Raw genomic sequence first — 18,163 nt, 5'->3', positions numbered from 1 at the left:
TCGGGCAGTTTTTCTACAAAAATTTTTTGTTGCGCAATTTGAACATAGAGCTTGTCCAGGAATTAGTTCAATGTTCATGTTTTTACTTTTGGAAAGGTGTTCAATTAGTATTTTACGCAAACCGTTTTTGATTGGCCTTTTGTGGCTACCAAATGGGTCACAGCATTTTTTCCCAAAAATGTGGTTGTACTTGTGTAAATATTTATCTCTGTGGTAATGACAAATATTAGTAATTTCATTTGAAATTCTTAATTTTAGCAAACATTGTTCTTCAGATGGCAAGTCACATACCTTGATCAACTCTTTAGGTACTTCTTTGTTGTAGTGTTGTTTATGACACTGTTCACTTATTAGTTCACCCACAAAACAACTCATACCGAATACTTAAACAATCAATTAAATTCTTGAAAGCTAATATTAGGGGGATTTAAAAAAGCACAATAATGCAAACAGAAAAATACAATTCCAAAACTACACTCTAAAGCAGGACATGTTCACTAGTCAAATAACTATCACCAACTGAACCTCATCCATACCAAAGCATGTCACCTTGGAGTCTAGACTTGAGAGCACCAGAAAAGATCTTGACTGTACAAGCAGTTGCAGACTACTTTTTTTTTTTTTGCCTCTCTTACACCAATAGATTTAAACCCCAAAACCCATAAAAAATAAACAAGAAAAACAAAGATGGGCAACTGAATGCTTGAGTCAGATTTACTGAACAAGTAAATAACCAAAAAAGAGAGAAGAATGTGAAAAATCCATGCTTTTGACAACAGTATCTTTCGAATTCTTCCATGGCAAAAATAGCCATTATTTCTTTCTTTTGTTTTTCATCTGTTCTTTGATATACCAGTAAAAGCAAGAAAATTTAATTTAAACTAGAGTATATAAATAATTTTATCCCATGTCATTATTATGTTTTCATGATAGAACGATTTTTATTAAAAGAAATATAAACTTTTTAAAATGCTAGAATTGCTCAAGAATATTTAATTGGATACGTTAGATAATATGAAAGAAATCAGTGTTGATGGTGGATTCTACTAAAATCAGATCATCTATTACAAGGCTCTTGTTTAGATCATTACCTGCATTTAAAGATAGATTTAAAAAATAAATAAATAAATAAAGAGAAGAAAACCACACAACACTTCACAGAATTAAAATTTTTCTTCCCAGCTGCTGTGGTGAATATTAGCTTAAGATGCTTTATGGGCGAGTTGTTGTTGTTTATATTTTAACAAGTGTTTTTGGCAGTATTATATATTATAACTTGAGCTGCATTTAAATATAAACTAAGTAAATTATTTTTAAAACTCTAAATAATAATTTATTGACTTAAGCATCAACTAACTTTGCCAGTTTAAATAATTTTAAGCCTATAGTTGTTACTTTAGCACTGCACGAGTGTATTTAAAACGGTAGCGTTTTTATTGAAATTCACAGCTCTATAACTCAAAACGTAGTTGAATATCAGTCATAATTTTTTTGTGAGACATTCTTATTAGTATTAAGAACATTTTATAAAATTTTCACTTTTTTTTCATTCAGTCCCTTTTCAGATATTGACCTACGAAAATTGGCATTAACGTGTTTTTGGCCATTTTTGAAAAGCCGTAGAAAAACACTAGTTCATTCTAAAGACTAAAACTTATGCTGTTGGTAGTACTATGAGTACTCAAACACAGAAATAAAATAATATTGCTGAGTCTATTTTCCTTCCTAAAAATTTACGGTCTCAAAAATTAGTGATTGTTAACTTTTTTCCGATTTTTTAGAGAAAGAGTTTAACTGACTTTCCTGCATGATAGGAAAATAAAAATATGGTCTATTTAAAGGTCATTTTATGCTTAACACACTGGCTTTTAAATTATTTTGATATCTTTAAAAATGAATTGGCAATACAATTTTCCGCAAACTCTGTTTTTTGTCAAATTTGCCAAATTGCCATTTTAAAAATGGCTGCCAAATAAAAAATATGGCTAGTAAATTTTTTTCAATTGCAGTTTTGTTAATGTCTACCCATAGGTAATCCATGATAAAAGAATCGGGAAAATTAAAAATGTTGAGCAACACTGACTGGGTGATTTGAAATGGATTGACCCTTTGATACTTCTCGCAGGGATGATATTAGAAATAAATAAAACCCAGAAAAACATGCAAATTAAAGGTTTTTCAAAAATTCATAAAAAATACAAAAATTGCTCTATCTTAAAAAATTTTTCATTCATCATATTTAAACTTAAATTTCCTACTCAATAGTACAAAAAATATCCGTCTGGCGCGATTGGTTCGGGATCTGTGAGGTCAAGAGTACTAAAAAGTGCTAAAAATAGCATAAAACATTAAATAACTTTTTTTCTAATTAAAATATCAAAAATCGAAGCCCGAGGTGCACATTTTCAGTAAAAACTGCACCTGTGTACCAAATTTCATCTTTCTAGGCCTTACCGTTTTCCCAGGATGCGCGCCACAAACACACACACACACACACACAAACATCTTGTTCTATGTATAGATATTTGTCATGATTGAAATCTCGCGAAATTATGCAGTACCTAATTTTAAACACTGTATTTAAACAAATGAATTCCCATTTTTGTAAGGAAATTCACAACTGTTAGTAAAAAAAAAGGCGTCAAATTTCTTTTCCTCCTCTCGTAAGCCTGTCAATGAGGCAAAGAAGAGAGATTCGAAAGAGGGTGCGATGAGGAACGTAAGAGAGCGATACGGTTGATTGGCTCTAACAAGTCAGAGGTCTTCAAAGCGGATCAAGTTCACGATTTGATGTAAGATTTTTGAGACTTTTTTAACTATGCCATGAGCGATGACGTCACGTTGGACAATGAGTGTCAACCAAGTTGAGAAGTCTTTTCACTAAAGTTGGGAGGAAATACCCTCCCCTCTGGTGATACTGACAGTAACTTGTTGAAGAGAATAAAAAGCGGAAAAATTCGGATTTCTTATAAGGGTCTGAATCCTGAACTGTCAACTGCGGGATGTATAACAAGTGTTCCGACCCGGCAGAATGTCCTAAGCATTTCAACATTTATACACGGAGGTGGGAGTCAATTTTTTTTTCACAAGCACCTCTGCTATGAAATTTCTCAATGATTTAGCACATGTGCAGCTTTTCAATGAGATCAGGATAAAGCTTTCGATTTTATTTGTATTTAAAAAATATGGATACATTTAAATTTAAGTATGCTCTTTAATAAAATAGAAGTGTTGCTCAAAATGCCAGTTTTTGAAAACAAATATTTCATGACAAATTGACGTGATATTTATTTTCAAAAACTGAACTTAGTGCATAGTTTCAGTTTAATTTAAGTACTTTCATGAAAGAATAAGTTAATAATACTCGGTTAATAACAACACGGTTTGTGCAAAATCCAATTCAAATTGCAAATATCTCATTTTCGAATTTTCTGTTTACCTTGCAAGTTCAGGAAATACCAATTTGAAATTCCCTCAACATAGTAAAAATATTTTCGAGAACGGAATTTGGTGGGGTTTTTTTTTTTTTTTTTTTTAAGAACAATTTCGCTAATTTTCTGACGTCACATCAATTTTACTTTTTTGTGAAATAAAATTTAGCAATTTAAATTTCATTTTTTAAATTGCTGGTATCAAATTGTTATTTTTGGAATAGAATTTTTTTTATATCCGTTTAGTAAAAAAAAAACTTTTTTCATGGAGAAAAAAAATCATAAAATCGGTAAAAATGCAGTTTTTCGCCACGAAAATAAATTTTTTTTCTTTATCAAAAAACCTAACTAAATTTTCAAAAACGATGTCTAAAGGATATATGGACCCTTATTTATTTTTAGAAAAAAGAATTATTCAAATAGGTTAAATACTTTTGAAATTGTGTCCATTTCAAATGGACACAATTTCAAAAGTATTCTACAATTAGCACAATTTCAAAAAGTCTTACTCCATTTAAAATTGTGTCCATTTCAAATGGAGAGAAATCAGCCGCAACTGTTTAAAATGAACGAATTCAACATACGGGTAAAAAAATGAACGATGCTCTAATGAAAGTTTCATTAAAAAGAACGACATTGCCTATTTCTAATTCATCTTCGAATAATATGACCCCAACCCAAACTTCCCGTCCCCACACACCTGTTAAAATTGAACGACTTGGATGATTATATTATAAAAGCAAAAAGCTGAACCCACCCATACACGCGTCACCTATCAAGCGAACAAACACACGAAACCGCGTCATAAAAATAGGCAACCATGCGGGCAAAGTCTAATTAAAATCAACGACACCTAAAATAATAATAATAAAAAAAAACTGTACAGAATGTTGTCATGCACTCAAGTTAATTAAATCTTGACGGATGAGTCAGAGAGGACAGGGTTTGATAACACACCAGCCAGCCATCTGCAAAAACGAGTATATATTCGAAATGAACACAAAACCAGGTGGATGTAATGATAGCAAATTGGCATAAGTTTCGGCAGAAAAGAATCAGCGCTAAGTGTTTTTTTTAATGCTTAAAAACAGATTTACTTACAGCGGTTCCCAACCCGTGGGCCGCGAACAGCGAGCTAATGGGCCGTGGACACTGGTCGATAATCTGAACCAAAATAAATCTTGGGGCCCTAATTCCTTTTTTTTGTGTGTGTGTGTGTGTGTGTGAAAATTCTCTTGTTAAATGTATCGTCTCTTAAAAGCTCTCGCTGGCTCAGAATAACCAATAAGGAACTTTAAGATTCAGATTTTTCATATTTCTTAAGGACTTTCCCCCACAATTGAAGATGAAATCTAATGAATCAGAAACTCCTTTAAAGGAAATTGCCAAGGAAACTAGTATTAGCTTCAAACTTCAAGTAAAAAGTGATCCTTCTTTGTTAATATGCATGGAATATGACGAGTTATTTGAGGCTAAAACTATCCAGCTTCAATTATAGTATACAATATTGTTGAGGGAGTTGTTTTGGGTTTTGTTACAACTATGTCAGTCAGCTATCAACAGCTAAGTGAATGCAATAGTTTATTTTCTTTTATAAAAATTATTTTCAAAATTGTTCTAGTTCTTATACAGTACATCTGTATCAGTGGCGCAGCATGAAAGGAGAAGGGTATTAACATCTCCAGAACTCTGGTTTTTAACATGCTTGCAATCCTAATACGGTGTGTTATTTGCACTTAAGAACAGTTATGAGCAGGTGTCTACCCCCCCCCCCTCCAGAAAGTAAATTTTGTGCGAGTACTATATAGAAGTTAGAGGGCCTCAATGTTGTTTTCTACAAAATTGGTGGGCCGCACAACTAAAAAAGTTGGGAACTGCTGAAATAACAGTGTAACTTAGACCGATGCGCTAAAGTACATCATTTAATTATTTGTGACGACATAAAGACACCGCCTTATTTTTAAAATCGGACATTTAAAAAAATTAACTAAAAATTAAGAGTTAGGAAGATGAAAGTTTTTTCTCACTTCGTTCTTGTTTTTTTTTTTTTTGCTTATACTATTAATTTCACTGACTTAAACAGGGTGGCGACAGGAACTGTAAAAAAAAGGTCCCTGACTTTTCCCTGATTTACGTTACCAATGATAATGGTTTTCTTTCTTTGCTCTACTTGAAATCCATTGTATGTTTGTATAAAATGCAGTATTTTAAAAGTTTTAAGTTGTGTAAAGTTGTTGAACTAAAGATATATTTTTAAAAAATGTTACATTTTTTAAAAAATGGTTAAAAGAAAGCATATAAAGTTAATTTTTGGGGGACCCCCCCCCCCTGCAAAACAATATATTAAATTTTTCTACATGGAAAGATTATAGAAAATTAAAAAAAAAAAAAAAACTTCCAGAAACCACTTGGCATAAGAATTTTAAGAAACTATTAAAATCACTCTTAAAAACATATGTGTATTTATGAAAGAACTAAAAAGTAATTGAAATTATTTTGAACTAAATTTTCAAACAGTATAATAATTGTTGCAAAAATACAAGTAATAGTGAAAGAATAGAAGTAATGTAGTTGTTTTTATATAACTAATTGACATATTTATGCAAAACAGATGAAACCATTTGACATACATTCATAGGGAGCTTTTCTCTAATCAAGAACATAGGTTTTAATGAATGAATACAGCATTTTAACAATAAAAAAAATAAAGATATTTACTTAAGTGAACAAGTTAACTCTATTTCAAATTATTTCAGTATGTAACAAAAGAGAATCTTAGATTGCTTTTATAACAAACTTTGAAATGCAAGAAAAAAAGAAGCAATTAGTTCATTTCAAAATATTTAAAAGAATACAACTTGGTTATAAAATAAAAGAATCACTTAAATCTGAAGAAAAGAAAACCTTTATAATTTGAGGTAACAACAAAAAGTATAATGGCAAAAAACAAACAGGAAATTCAAAATATTGAAAGTTTAATTTTAGCAATATTAAAAACGCGAAGAAATAATAATTTTTAAGCTTTTATAGTATTAATTCAAAAACCAAAGATTTCTTCGTGAAATCGTGATTACAGTATGCTAATTACTTCGAGACAATGGAAGTAAAGGCAAAGGAGCTAAGGCATTAATGAAGGTTTCCTCTTTGCCTGTTTGGTTGTTTATTTTACGTAGCATTGAAAGCGTAAAAGGAAATTCCAAACTAGGTAAACTAAACAACCTAACAGACACCGAAGCAATCTTAGGAATTTCATCCTGTGGCTAGTAAGATTCAATACTTTGACGTTGAGGAAAAAAGATTCACAAATATGCGGCAGTGTATAATCGCACCTCATTAATTTTATTTATTTATTTATTTATTTATTTTGAACAGATAATTTTTGGAAATTTCGTAGGGTACTTAATTCTGTAATGCAAAAAAAAAAAAAAAAATTTCTTCATAAAATCAATTTTCCCTGATATTTCCCTGATTAATAAAGTTCCCTGACTTTTCCCTGATCTGTCGCCACCCTGTTAAAGTAGTAAAGGAGTCCCTCGTATAAAACGGTACATAGTGTGTTCACATGTGCCCCATATAACAACTTAAACCTAATCTGATAAAAAACAATATTTCTTTCAAATTTTTTTTAAAAAATAGAGTACAAAAACTTATTTTATAAATCCTACTTCAAAATGAATCAAGTTCAAATCACAATCAAGATAGTGTTGAATGTGTTTTTACTCTGAGAACTGGAACATGAAAGTTTACTGGCACCTTCCAAAACAGAAGTTATTATGATAACTAAAAAACAAAATGGTTGAGATCTTTGAAATTTCAGGCAGCTTACAGTACTACTGCTGTCATCTACATGAATTTTTTTCAGATTTTTTTCCTCATGTTATCTGGGTAAAATATGGTCTGTTCACATGTGCCCCCCTCTCCCCTACTTACAAATATTGTCGCTTTCAAAGTACTAATTTCAATTTTAAAGAAAACACTCGAACAATAAAACATCAGTTTATATTATCAACTGTTCATTTACAAAGGGGACTAAAATAGCAGAAAATCAGTGTTCATAAATACAAGATTATTTATTTATAACCAACATGTTTATCATGATTATCATCAGTTATCAAATCATAGGTCAAGAAAGAAACAAATTAAAGTTGTGTAGTATTGCTATAAACACAAACCAAATTAGCTACTTATTATGTTAAGTTGCTTTTGCCTTAGAAATGATTTATACCATTTATTTATTTTAGATTAATAATTATACTTGATGTGGTTAAATGGTTGTATATTTACATTTCACAAAAGACGCAAAGTTGATGAACATTTCCTATTTTATGTTGGCATAAAAGAAAAATACAAACATTAAAGTTCAAAATATTTAACCGAATATTCAGTTTTCATTATTCGGCAAAATATTGTATTTGGTGCATCTCTAACATGATACTACCTGTAAATTATATCCAGGAAATACAGTACAAATCATACGCTGAAATGTAAGATTTTTTTTCTTAAAAAAATTTAGGTAACCTCCCCCTCCCACCCACCAGAACTAAAACATAGTCTGCAACCTTCCTCAAGGATCTGCGACATACGTAACACTACGTTTCTGCTATCGGGAATCAGTAAAAGTAAAATGCACGAAAAATATAAATAATTATTAATTTCAACTCCAACTTAGTATCTCCGTCAATAAAGTTCATTTAGTGATTAGTAGATTCACAAAATTGATATTTCAGTGGATTTAATTTTGAATAATGCAGAATAATAGAGCTTCTATACTTAATTTCCAAATTCAAAATGAAGCAATATTTGAATAGCGAGAAATTTACTTCTAGGTGGGTTAAGGAAATTGTATTTGAGTTATGGCTGTGTATGATTTTATCTATCGTTTTTGCGCCAACTTCAAAAATTATGTTTAAAAGCATTATCAATGGTGTTTAAAGAATAAAATTATTTTTCACTTTTTAGAGCAATTTTGAAGTCAGTTCTATTTTTTTTCAAAATTTTTTTATTTCATTCTTTTTAGTGTAAATGTAGGTATTTCAGAAATAGTAAGAAGTTACCATCACGAAACTTCACATTTTTTTCTTAAAAATTCTTCATACTAAAAAAAAACTATTGACAAGCGTTAAACTTTAAGCAATTGGCACTAAAAACTTATCTTTGTTCCTCTCTGGAAATCATCCATAGTTAATTTAATTATAACCATTTAAGTATTGTGTTTTTCCTAACAAATTTACATTCCACAGCATCTAAGTTGCTCATGATGCAATCCTGCATTTTCTTACTTAGCTCCGATCATCTGTTATCGGCATAGATGATAACGATAAAAATACTACAGAGTAGTTGAGTCAAGCCTAATGGTAGCATTGTGAAGGCTAAGCAGATCCTAATCACTGCATCACCTCGCTTCCAGGTTAGGTTTACACCTACTATGGAACAATAGCACTGAAAAAAGGAAGATTTTGATAATTCACATAGGGTTACTATAAATCAGCAGGGTTACTAAAATAAAATTATTTACGCCAAAAATGAGACGACAGCGCCAGATTCCCCATTATCAAAATATCCCTTGAAGAAATTTGATGCTTGCTTCAGAGAAGCCTTCATTCAAAATTATCATTACAATTACTATTAATGTTACTGTTATATGGCACCATACTTTTATAACAATGAGTTTCATATTGTCGCGTAGATTAAGATAGCGAAGACAATGTGAAAGCCAAATGAAGCGAATACTCGTTAGTCTCAACTCGAGATCTTTATTCAGAACCACGAATGAATGTTACATCTCCTTATATACAACTTGAGAAAGTGCTGGAACTTTCCAGACTTGGAGAGATACAGAAATTCATAGAACATTCGAGAAAATATGGGAAACAGTAGAAACGAAATTTTAGTAAAATTCACTTTGTCCAAGTCGGGATTTGAACCCGGGTTGCTCGTGTGGGAGGCGAGAATTCTACCACTGAGCCACCGTTATCCACGGATGAGAAGTGCGAACTTCGCTACAATATCATTTTAATCATTTAATAGGGACATTGAAGAAAATTTACTGTTTTTTGCCCATAACTTTTTTTCTAAAGAACAAATATGGTCAAACAAAGTAATGGGACCTAAGTTGAGCCATCCCCTATCCATTAAAAAAAGAATCATCAAAATCGGTTCACTAGGTGAGACCCTATGAGTGGACAAACAAAAAAAAACAACATACATACGGTTATGAACTGATAACCGCCTCCTTTTTGAAGTCGGTTAAAAAATTTTATCATTTAACGTCTTAATCCAGTGATAAACGAATGTGAGTGATGATTCTAGATGAGAGAATTGTTATACTTTCCATATTCATTTCTCTGACACCTGGTGGATGAGAACTGAAGACTAAATTTGAAACATTTTTTAAAAATTTTATGAATGCTGTAAAACTTAATTAAAAATGTACTTTTTGCACGCTTCCATTAGTTCTGATACAAATATATGCCCAGGATTCTACATTACTAGAGACGTACCGAGTAGCACTTTGGCCGAGTAGCCGAGTACCGAGTACTCGGCCTTTCACTACTCGGCCGAGTACCGAGTTACCGAGTACTCGGCATTTCACTACTCGGCCGAGTTAACAAGTACCAATTATGTTTTAAGAAGAACCACTGACACACACGTGATCAATTTTGAACTTATTGGAATAGTAGTATAGACCTCTTTGTCCATATAAAAGTTTTTAAAACTAAATTCCTGCCGAAATTTAATTTCGCATTATTTAAAAAATTTTGTTTACGTCAAAAATTTTACAAAAAAAAATATTTTTTAAATTAAAAATAAATAAATCAAAGGTATGATTGATCAAGTTGGAATTAAGACAAACTATACCAATCTATTTTAGTTCTAGTCCGCCAAACATAAATAATTTTTAAAAGCAAATGTGCAGGAACACTGCACACATGTGTTTCTGCGTTAGAAGGAACGTCTTTATCGGTGCATAAAATGTGAGCTAACAAATGTTAAGACATTCGACAAAAAAATCCAACTTTTGTCGGATGCCTTTAAATCTACAAGCTCACATTTTGTGCATTGAAAAAGGAATTTCCTGTAACGCCAAAACACGTGTCTGCAATGTTCCTGCACTATGCTTTTAATGTTGTTTTATTTCCCTTTTTTTTAAGCAAAGGAATTTTTATATTTCTTATAACTAATTTTTGTTTGTAGCAAAAGTCTATTTTTTATGTAAAAATTTCCTATTTTCTATACTTACCTTTTTTGCACAATTTTTAATAAATAAGTTTTATTAACTTTGGGGACATTAAAATAAAGATTTATTTCATTAAAGCATTAAAAACTTCATTATTCTCAAAATTTAAAATTGACTTGTGAAATGATTGCAGAATATTTAATATGCTTGCGCTTTTTTATAAATTTTAATATCTGTCTTGGACAATATTCAATTTTTTGCAACTACTCGGTATTGGCCGAGTATCTGATCAAAATTTGGCCGAGTACCGAGTACTCGGCAAATTGGCCGAGTATGCCGAGTACCGAGTAGTTACCGAGTACTCGGTACGTCTCTATACATTACAATTTGTATGATAAGCTACCTCTATTGAGGAAAAGTAAGGGTAGTCTGCAGGTTTCGAAAAAAATTTAAATATGGCCCTCCGGCCAAAAAGTTTGGAAACCCCTGGGGTAAAGGGATTTTAAAGTAGATTTGTGACAGCGAAACAGATAACATTTTTCAACCCTAATAGAGCAGCAGACCAGTAAAAACATGCAAACATTTTTTGCAGACTGAAGGTTTTAAAATCTAGTTATGGGGCATTCCACGGTATTTTTGACATTTATGTAGAGTCCGTAACGTGACCTTTTTTGCCATAACTTTTTAATTTACTGTTTGATTAGCATATTATTTTATTTTGATCTTTTCCTGCCAACACACCAGCTCAAATTAAAATAATTCGCAAATCAAAGGGTAAGTTAAAAAGTTATGGCAAAAAAAGGTCACGTTACGGACTCGACATAATGTCAAAAATACCGTGGAATGCCCCTTATACATATTAATTGTAATTTTTTTTTATTGTGATTGACTTCAAAAAAAATGAATGTTAAGATAAATAAATTACTTATTACATTATTTTATTTATTTATTCTTTTGATGACTAAGAATTTTTTTTAAATGCAGACAGAGACAGGTAGGAATTTTTGAGGAAGGTTCACATTAGCTGCATTTGCATGGACCCTTTCGACCCCAGAAATAATCTACCTTTAACCGCACTCTGGTTATGTCCCAGGTAAATGTGGATTATTCTTCCGCCTGGAATAAATGTGGAGTATTTTTCCAGAATGCATTATGCAAAACAGGTTTGTCTAAGGGTTGGCAAGGTTTTGGACACTGGTAAAAACCCTGGTCTTTACCGTCCTGTCCAAAACCCTTGTGTCCAAAATTATATTTTTAGAAAAACTGAATTCTGTGATAAAACATAAAAAAACAGAATAAATTGTATCAAAGTAATGTTTTATATTGAACATTTATTCGATGAGAACATTCAACTTATTCATGCAGCTGATTTTAATCTAGCTACATACAAGTTGAATTCTTGATTAAAATTTCAATTGGTATGCATGAGTTAATTTAGGTTGTTTTTTTTTTCAACATTAGTAACCAAATTTCTTTGTGTTTATGCATGTGTGCAAATGAAAGCAGGGTAAACAAGTTCTCTTCAAAACCCTTGTGTTCAATAGTACTTTTTGAGAAACTATATTCTGTAAGAAAATATCAGAAACAGAACAAAATGTGTCAAAATTATTAGTTTTTTTTTTACTATTTAATATATTTATTCAATGTGAACGTTCAAGTATAAATATATATGTAACTTATTTATGCAGCTGATTTTAATTTATTTACGTAGAAATTAAATTCTTCCTTAAAAATTTCAATTTGTATGCAGGACTTATTTTTTATCTTTAAACCAAATTTTTTGACATTTATGCATGTGTGCAAACAAAGGGTTCAAAGTATAGTGCAGTAATTGACTTAAATGCAATAAATTACAATTTTTTATAGTTACAGAATGTATTATATTACAAATATGAATTTAAAAAAGAATAGCACAAGTTCTATAACAGAAGAGTTTAATCATCAATTTCTTGTTCTTTAATCTATGATTTAAAAAAAAAGGCATCATGTTAAACTTATTTGCAAATTCCATTTAAAAAAAATAAGTTTTTTTTTTTTTTTTTTTTTTTTTTTTTTTTTGCACCTAAATATTGCACATTTAATAACATTCCTTTGAGTTATAAATGGAACTGTAATTAATTGTCTTGGTAGTGTTGTGAATTTCCTTTTATAACTCTACTAACTTACATAAGGAAGTTTTTATGTAATAGTTACTTGCAATTTTTTTAAGTAAAATATTTTGTCAATTAACATTTTGGGGAAAAATATTATCAAATACTCATTCATTAAACCTCATTAATAACTACATTTATGCATTACGAATAGTGCAGTAAATAATGATTGATTAGATTACACTGCTTTAGCTTAGTTTTGGACAGTTATGGACGGTAAAAACCACCTGTCCTGTCCTAAACCAGTTTTGGACAGTCCAAAACCCAACCCTGGTTTTGTCTACTTGCTGGGTAAAGCCTCCAAGGATGCTGGGTAAAAACCGATTTTGCGGGTACAATGTTCAACCGTTTTACATGTGAACAGTGAATTTTCCAACCAGATTTTTTTGAAGCTAGAGCGGAAATTTTACGAGGTACACAACTCTTGTGAATGTGGCTTCTAGACGTGGCAATTTTTTTAGACTCTAGTGGTTGAGAATCACTGCTCTAGATACAGTTAATTTGACTTTTTTTTCTCCGAAAAATTTCCTGAAATGGGATATATCCCCCCCCCCCCTCTGAAATGGGGACATGAGAGTAAAAACCTGGATTAACCTGTTAGTTTTCTGCCTATCAATGTTATTAAGCATGTTAAGAGTTGTTCAGCTTAAAATGCTTCACCTTTAGAGATGCACCGAATACCATATTTTGCTGATACTAAATATTTGGTAAAAGTTTGAACCGAATATTCGGCTGAATGCTGAATATTTGTTAAAATTTTTTTACCTGTGTGTAACTTGAATTTAACACCCAATCCAAAAAAAAAAAAACACATTGCCAAATATTTTATTTTTTTCTCTTTAATTGCAAATAATTATTTAACTTTGATTTAATGTTTAATTTTAATTCGAGTTTTCTTAAACAATAATACTTCATGTGGTGTAGCACTTTAGAAATTAGAGTAGACTGCAAAACTTAACATCCAACTGGGTTTTTTTAGTGGCATATTTTATATAAAAAAATTAGCAGTTAAAAGTTTAAAGAAGGAAAAAATTGACTTGAAATACTTATTGCTATTTAACATGAAATATTTATTGCTACTTAAGATACCCCCCCCCCCCAGGTGAATTACCAACAAATATTTAATTTTCAAAAGCATTGCTACTAAATTTAAAAAAATAAAAAATCATTACACATTCTCATACTTCCTTCCTAACTTATGGTTGACTTCGGGATGTTAAAAGGAAAATTTTCAAGAAAGGATAAGTTGAGCTAGAAGTCAATAGAAATTTTATTAGTCACAAAAATATTACTTGCTTTATGCGGGGTTTCCTCATTGAATACGAGTTATGCTCCCACAGATTCAACATTGTACCTCTAACAAATCTGTCTGATTTCCCATTTCCAACATCAACCTTGTTCTCTAGGTACGAGAGTTTGATTCATTTTTTTGTCAAATTTGCTTTTTTGTTTGCATTAGCAAATTAAAACAGATCTAGAGTACTTTCATGCTTATAAAATGAAGAGAGTGAAATGGAACAGAGAAAATCCAAACAACGTCAAACTGCTAAGAGACAAATTTTTCTCGAATAAAGCCAGAGAAAAAGTTTCCATGAATCATGTAGAAGAAATATATGATTTTGATCTGTTTAAAAAAAATGTATTAAGCGGGTTTTCTAAAAAAGGGGAACGTAAAATGCGGAATACTTCAACATATTGGAATAGCAATTTTTACGGACCAGCAGAAAATGACATAAAAGTAACAAATTCTTTAAATATCTTCAATAACAACACGTGATGACTGGTAATTAGATATACCTACTAGTTTTTAAGAAAAATGGAAATCTTACCATATGAATTACATAGTCCTATAAAAAGTGGATGAGCCCTAAATTTAAATAAAAAGATTGAATATGGAACATTTTGCTTATAAAAATACAACTTTATTTTCTATCAAAAGTTTGAAAATGTATTAACACTTTTTCATCATTAGTTTCTCATAGCTTTTTCTTTAATGGGGTCATGTAATAAAATTGAATAAAAAAAGGCTGCTTTATTTGAAAAATTCACTCATTCACCAATTATTTATTATTTTTTAACTTGGAGCTTGTTCAGTCTCACTTAGTGACAATTTTTTAAAAAACGACTGAAACTGACACACATCAAAAGGAAAACGTTCACTCCTGATATTTGTACAAAGTACAACATACATGTGACTAATGTAAATACATGCCAGTCATTTAAAAATTTCAAGTAGGGATTAAAGGGTAGGGATTGTTATATCGAAAAACAACAAACCACGCCCCCATATGGTAAATTCAATTGATTTCTCAAAACCAGGGGGCAGACACCTGTCACCCCCCTCCCCATGAAGGGCCTGGGGCAATTCCAATTACCTAGATATCAAGGAAAAATATACACATAACATGAGAAAAATTAAGTAATTTAATTCTTACCTCTCATTGTCGTTTGAACAAATCGACGTTTCCCTTTCATACTTTTTCCTGCGTCAATTTGGTTGAAATCGCTTGTGCTATTCTCCTTTTCTCCATTAGACGAATGATCGCTCTCCTCGACCATATCCTCAAAGTCCACTTGGATATGTTTATTCAATTGCCTCTCGCTAGCAGAATACCATGAAGGCAAATCACAACTTCTCACTAATTCCCAGACGTACCTGCCCGCAGGTTTAGGCTTCTCAGTGACGAAATCAAAGTTCCACTCGTGCTTGGCCTGTTCTGCTTTTGCAGACAACACTCTGTTTAAGTTTTCAGAGTTAACAGGAGTTTCAGATTCCGATCGCCCGAACAAATTCCGGCGCACGTTGAATGTCGGATATTCTGGAATGTGAGGATACACTTGGCGAAGCAAATTGGCAGTTCTTGCGATGCAGTAAGCCTCATTTAGGTCATTAACATTGGTAGGCATGGCTGTAGTTTGATAGAAGAGTTTGTAAACTTCAGAAAATCAACAGTGTCTATAAACAATCGAAGTTGAAGTACATTAACTCATGCCTCCACTACCGAATGAATATCGATGTCCGAGTTGAATTATTTCACGAAAAGGCACGTCTAATCCAACATACACATGGCGATCACTCGTGTTGGGATTTGCACGCGATATCAGTTTGCCCTTCGATCTGGAATATCCAAACAGTTTTTGGTCGCAAGAAGTCAGCAGCGTAATCAATAGACATAAAAAGTTTCAAAAGCCACTAATCGAAAACGATATTAGGCAATTGAGTTTGCGGTTTCTAAATTCTTGTTACCGGCATGCACTCCAGCTTACGCAAAAGCAATGATGACGAGACATGTGACGCAATGGCTTCCCCAGTAGTAAAAAGATTTACTTTAGCTATCAGTGAAGCGCGCCATCCGTTTCAGCCAATCGGAAGGCAGGAATCTCTATCAACAATCAGAATGATTGGCTGAAAAGTTTTGGCGGTAAAATGCGTCTACGCTTACAGTGCACGTGGATTTTCGCGGGCTCTGATCTTCAAGGTCGAAAGAAGGGAGAGATGAAAAACAACATGGCTCCACTTCCTAGTATGTGTGCCATATTTGGCGCATACTCATTCGAAATTGTAGAAAGGTTTTTTTTTTTCGTAGAAAAAGCAAGTGGTTATTAGTTTTCAAACCAGGGCGCTACAACTTAGGGGGCGGAGATTTTCGGAAGGTGGTCACATTTTCGGGCAACACAGTTAAGAAATTTCTGGATGAAACACATCTGATTTTTTTTTTTTAAAGACTTCGTCTTTTGAACTATGAAAGAGTTTTTCAAGTGCAAGTTACAAAAACGAAGGAAGGACGCTCTAAATTTTAGCAATCAAAAATAATTTCACTAGCAGTGGTGCACAAGAAAGATCTGACCGGTACTCAGAGATTTGTAATGAGGTCCTATCCAAAATTTTAAAAGTATTTTGTTCTGAAAGAGCATGCTTAAAAACATAGGATCTGACCATTTTTTAAATAATTTGTTTAATATTTTTAAAAAATTATTTAAATTGGTGCGCTTTTATTGTTTACAATTCTGTCGTGTGATGTCACAAATGATGAAATGCCATTCAGTGTTGCCGTTCACAGAACAAAATATTTAATTTGCATCTTGACTCACATGTATTGGCAACGATGGAGTTGATAGCAAGCGAAGAGCGCAATATTTAATTCGCATTTTTTGTGTTTTGTTTCAAAGCCTTTTCGTTTTAAAGTTTATTTCAGGTGAAACTTCTTGAAATTTAAAATATATTTACCTGTTACTTATTCTGATTTAAAAAAAATAAATAAATAAAATAAATTAACGGTATTGACTTTCGTTTTAATATAAATGTATTGGGTATGAAGAGAGAAAACTTCCATTTTCCATTAACCTGCTCTAAATATTGCGTTTATTGCTTGAAGTTAAAAGGAATTTTGAACGAGTATACTACTGGAAAAAAAAAAAGGTCTTTTAAAAACGCTTTTAAACTGATGACTTTGATGATGTCAAAGAAATCTTCGATAGCCTTTTATTATGTTGAAAGTACGAGCCGTCTGTAAATATCAGCTTATTTTTTTACGCAAAAAGAAATGGGGCGGGGCTAATACACAACTAATTTTTTTACAAATTTTACTGGTCCGTGCCGAAAATGTTGCGAAACTCAGGGTTGCTGAGTCGAAAGGAAATGACCTCTTCTTGATTTCAAGAATTTTAGAGCCTTCGACTCCGACTCTTTATTCCCAAAACCACAAGCTCCGATTATGCAGACCTGTGGCAAACAATGCTTTGATCCAATCAAATGGGCGTGACTCCAACAGATTAAATTGGTGACCTTTTAGGTATAAATTTTTTTGTGAAACTACCAACAAATTACAAAAAGTATTTGAATGCGTACCAACTTTGAAGAAAACGCTTTATTTACGGATTTCCACCAAAGGAGCGGGGTCACCCAGAGAAATGGGACTTCGGGGACACACCTGCATTATTGTAGTAGTTGACAGTTTTAAGAAAAAATAAAATAGCAAGATAAATTTTAAAATTGTTCAAAAATTGGAAAATGGGTGTCTGAATTTACAATGCTACCTTTCAGCTATTTCTTACCGGATGTTTTGATATCTCTTTATTTATTTTTTTTTTTATAAGTGTCAACTTTTTACGCGGGTGATAACTACTGATGGTTTTATATGAATGGGGTCGTTTCCGAAATTTTAAAAGTATTTTTTTCTGAAAGAGCACGCTTAAAAACATAGGATCTGACCATTTTTTAAATAATTTGACAAGGTTTAATATTTTTAAAAAAATATTTTAATCGGTGCGCTTTTATTTTTTACGCTTCTGCCGATGACATCACAAATGATGAACTGCCATTCACTGATGCCATTCACAGAGTACAATATTTAATTCGTTTCTTTACTCACATGTACTGGCGACGATATGGTTGATAGCAAGCG

At 31.8% G+C, this 18,163-nt stretch overlaps 1 protein-coding gene across 1 annotated transcript in view; it reads right to left on the bottom strand.

Moving 5' to 3' along the window:
* LOC129225896 (uncharacterized) overlaps positions 1 to 16,054 on the bottom strand; it is a 35,546-nt gene extending 19,492 nt beyond the window's left edge. Inside the window, exon 1 of the mRNA XM_054860427.1 lies at positions 15,194 to 16,054. Coding sequence (XP_054716402.1) covers positions 15,194 to 15,665 — 472 coding nt within the window. The 5' untranslated portion in view covers positions 15,666 to 16,054. The remainder of the gene's footprint in view (positions 1 to 15,193) is intronic.
* Positions 16,055 to 18,163: the final 2,109 nt, after the last annotated feature.

Source organism: Uloborus diversus, chromosome 7, assembly GCF_026930045.1.
Source record: "Uloborus diversus isolate 005 chromosome 7, Udiv.v.3.1, whole genome shotgun sequence".
NCBI classification, from domain to species: Eukaryota; Metazoa; Arthropoda; class Arachnida; order Araneae; family Uloboridae; genus Uloborus; species Uloborus diversus.
The sequence above is the reverse complement of the archived record's forward strand: the minus strand, read 5'-3'. Positions and strand labels throughout refer to the sequence as shown.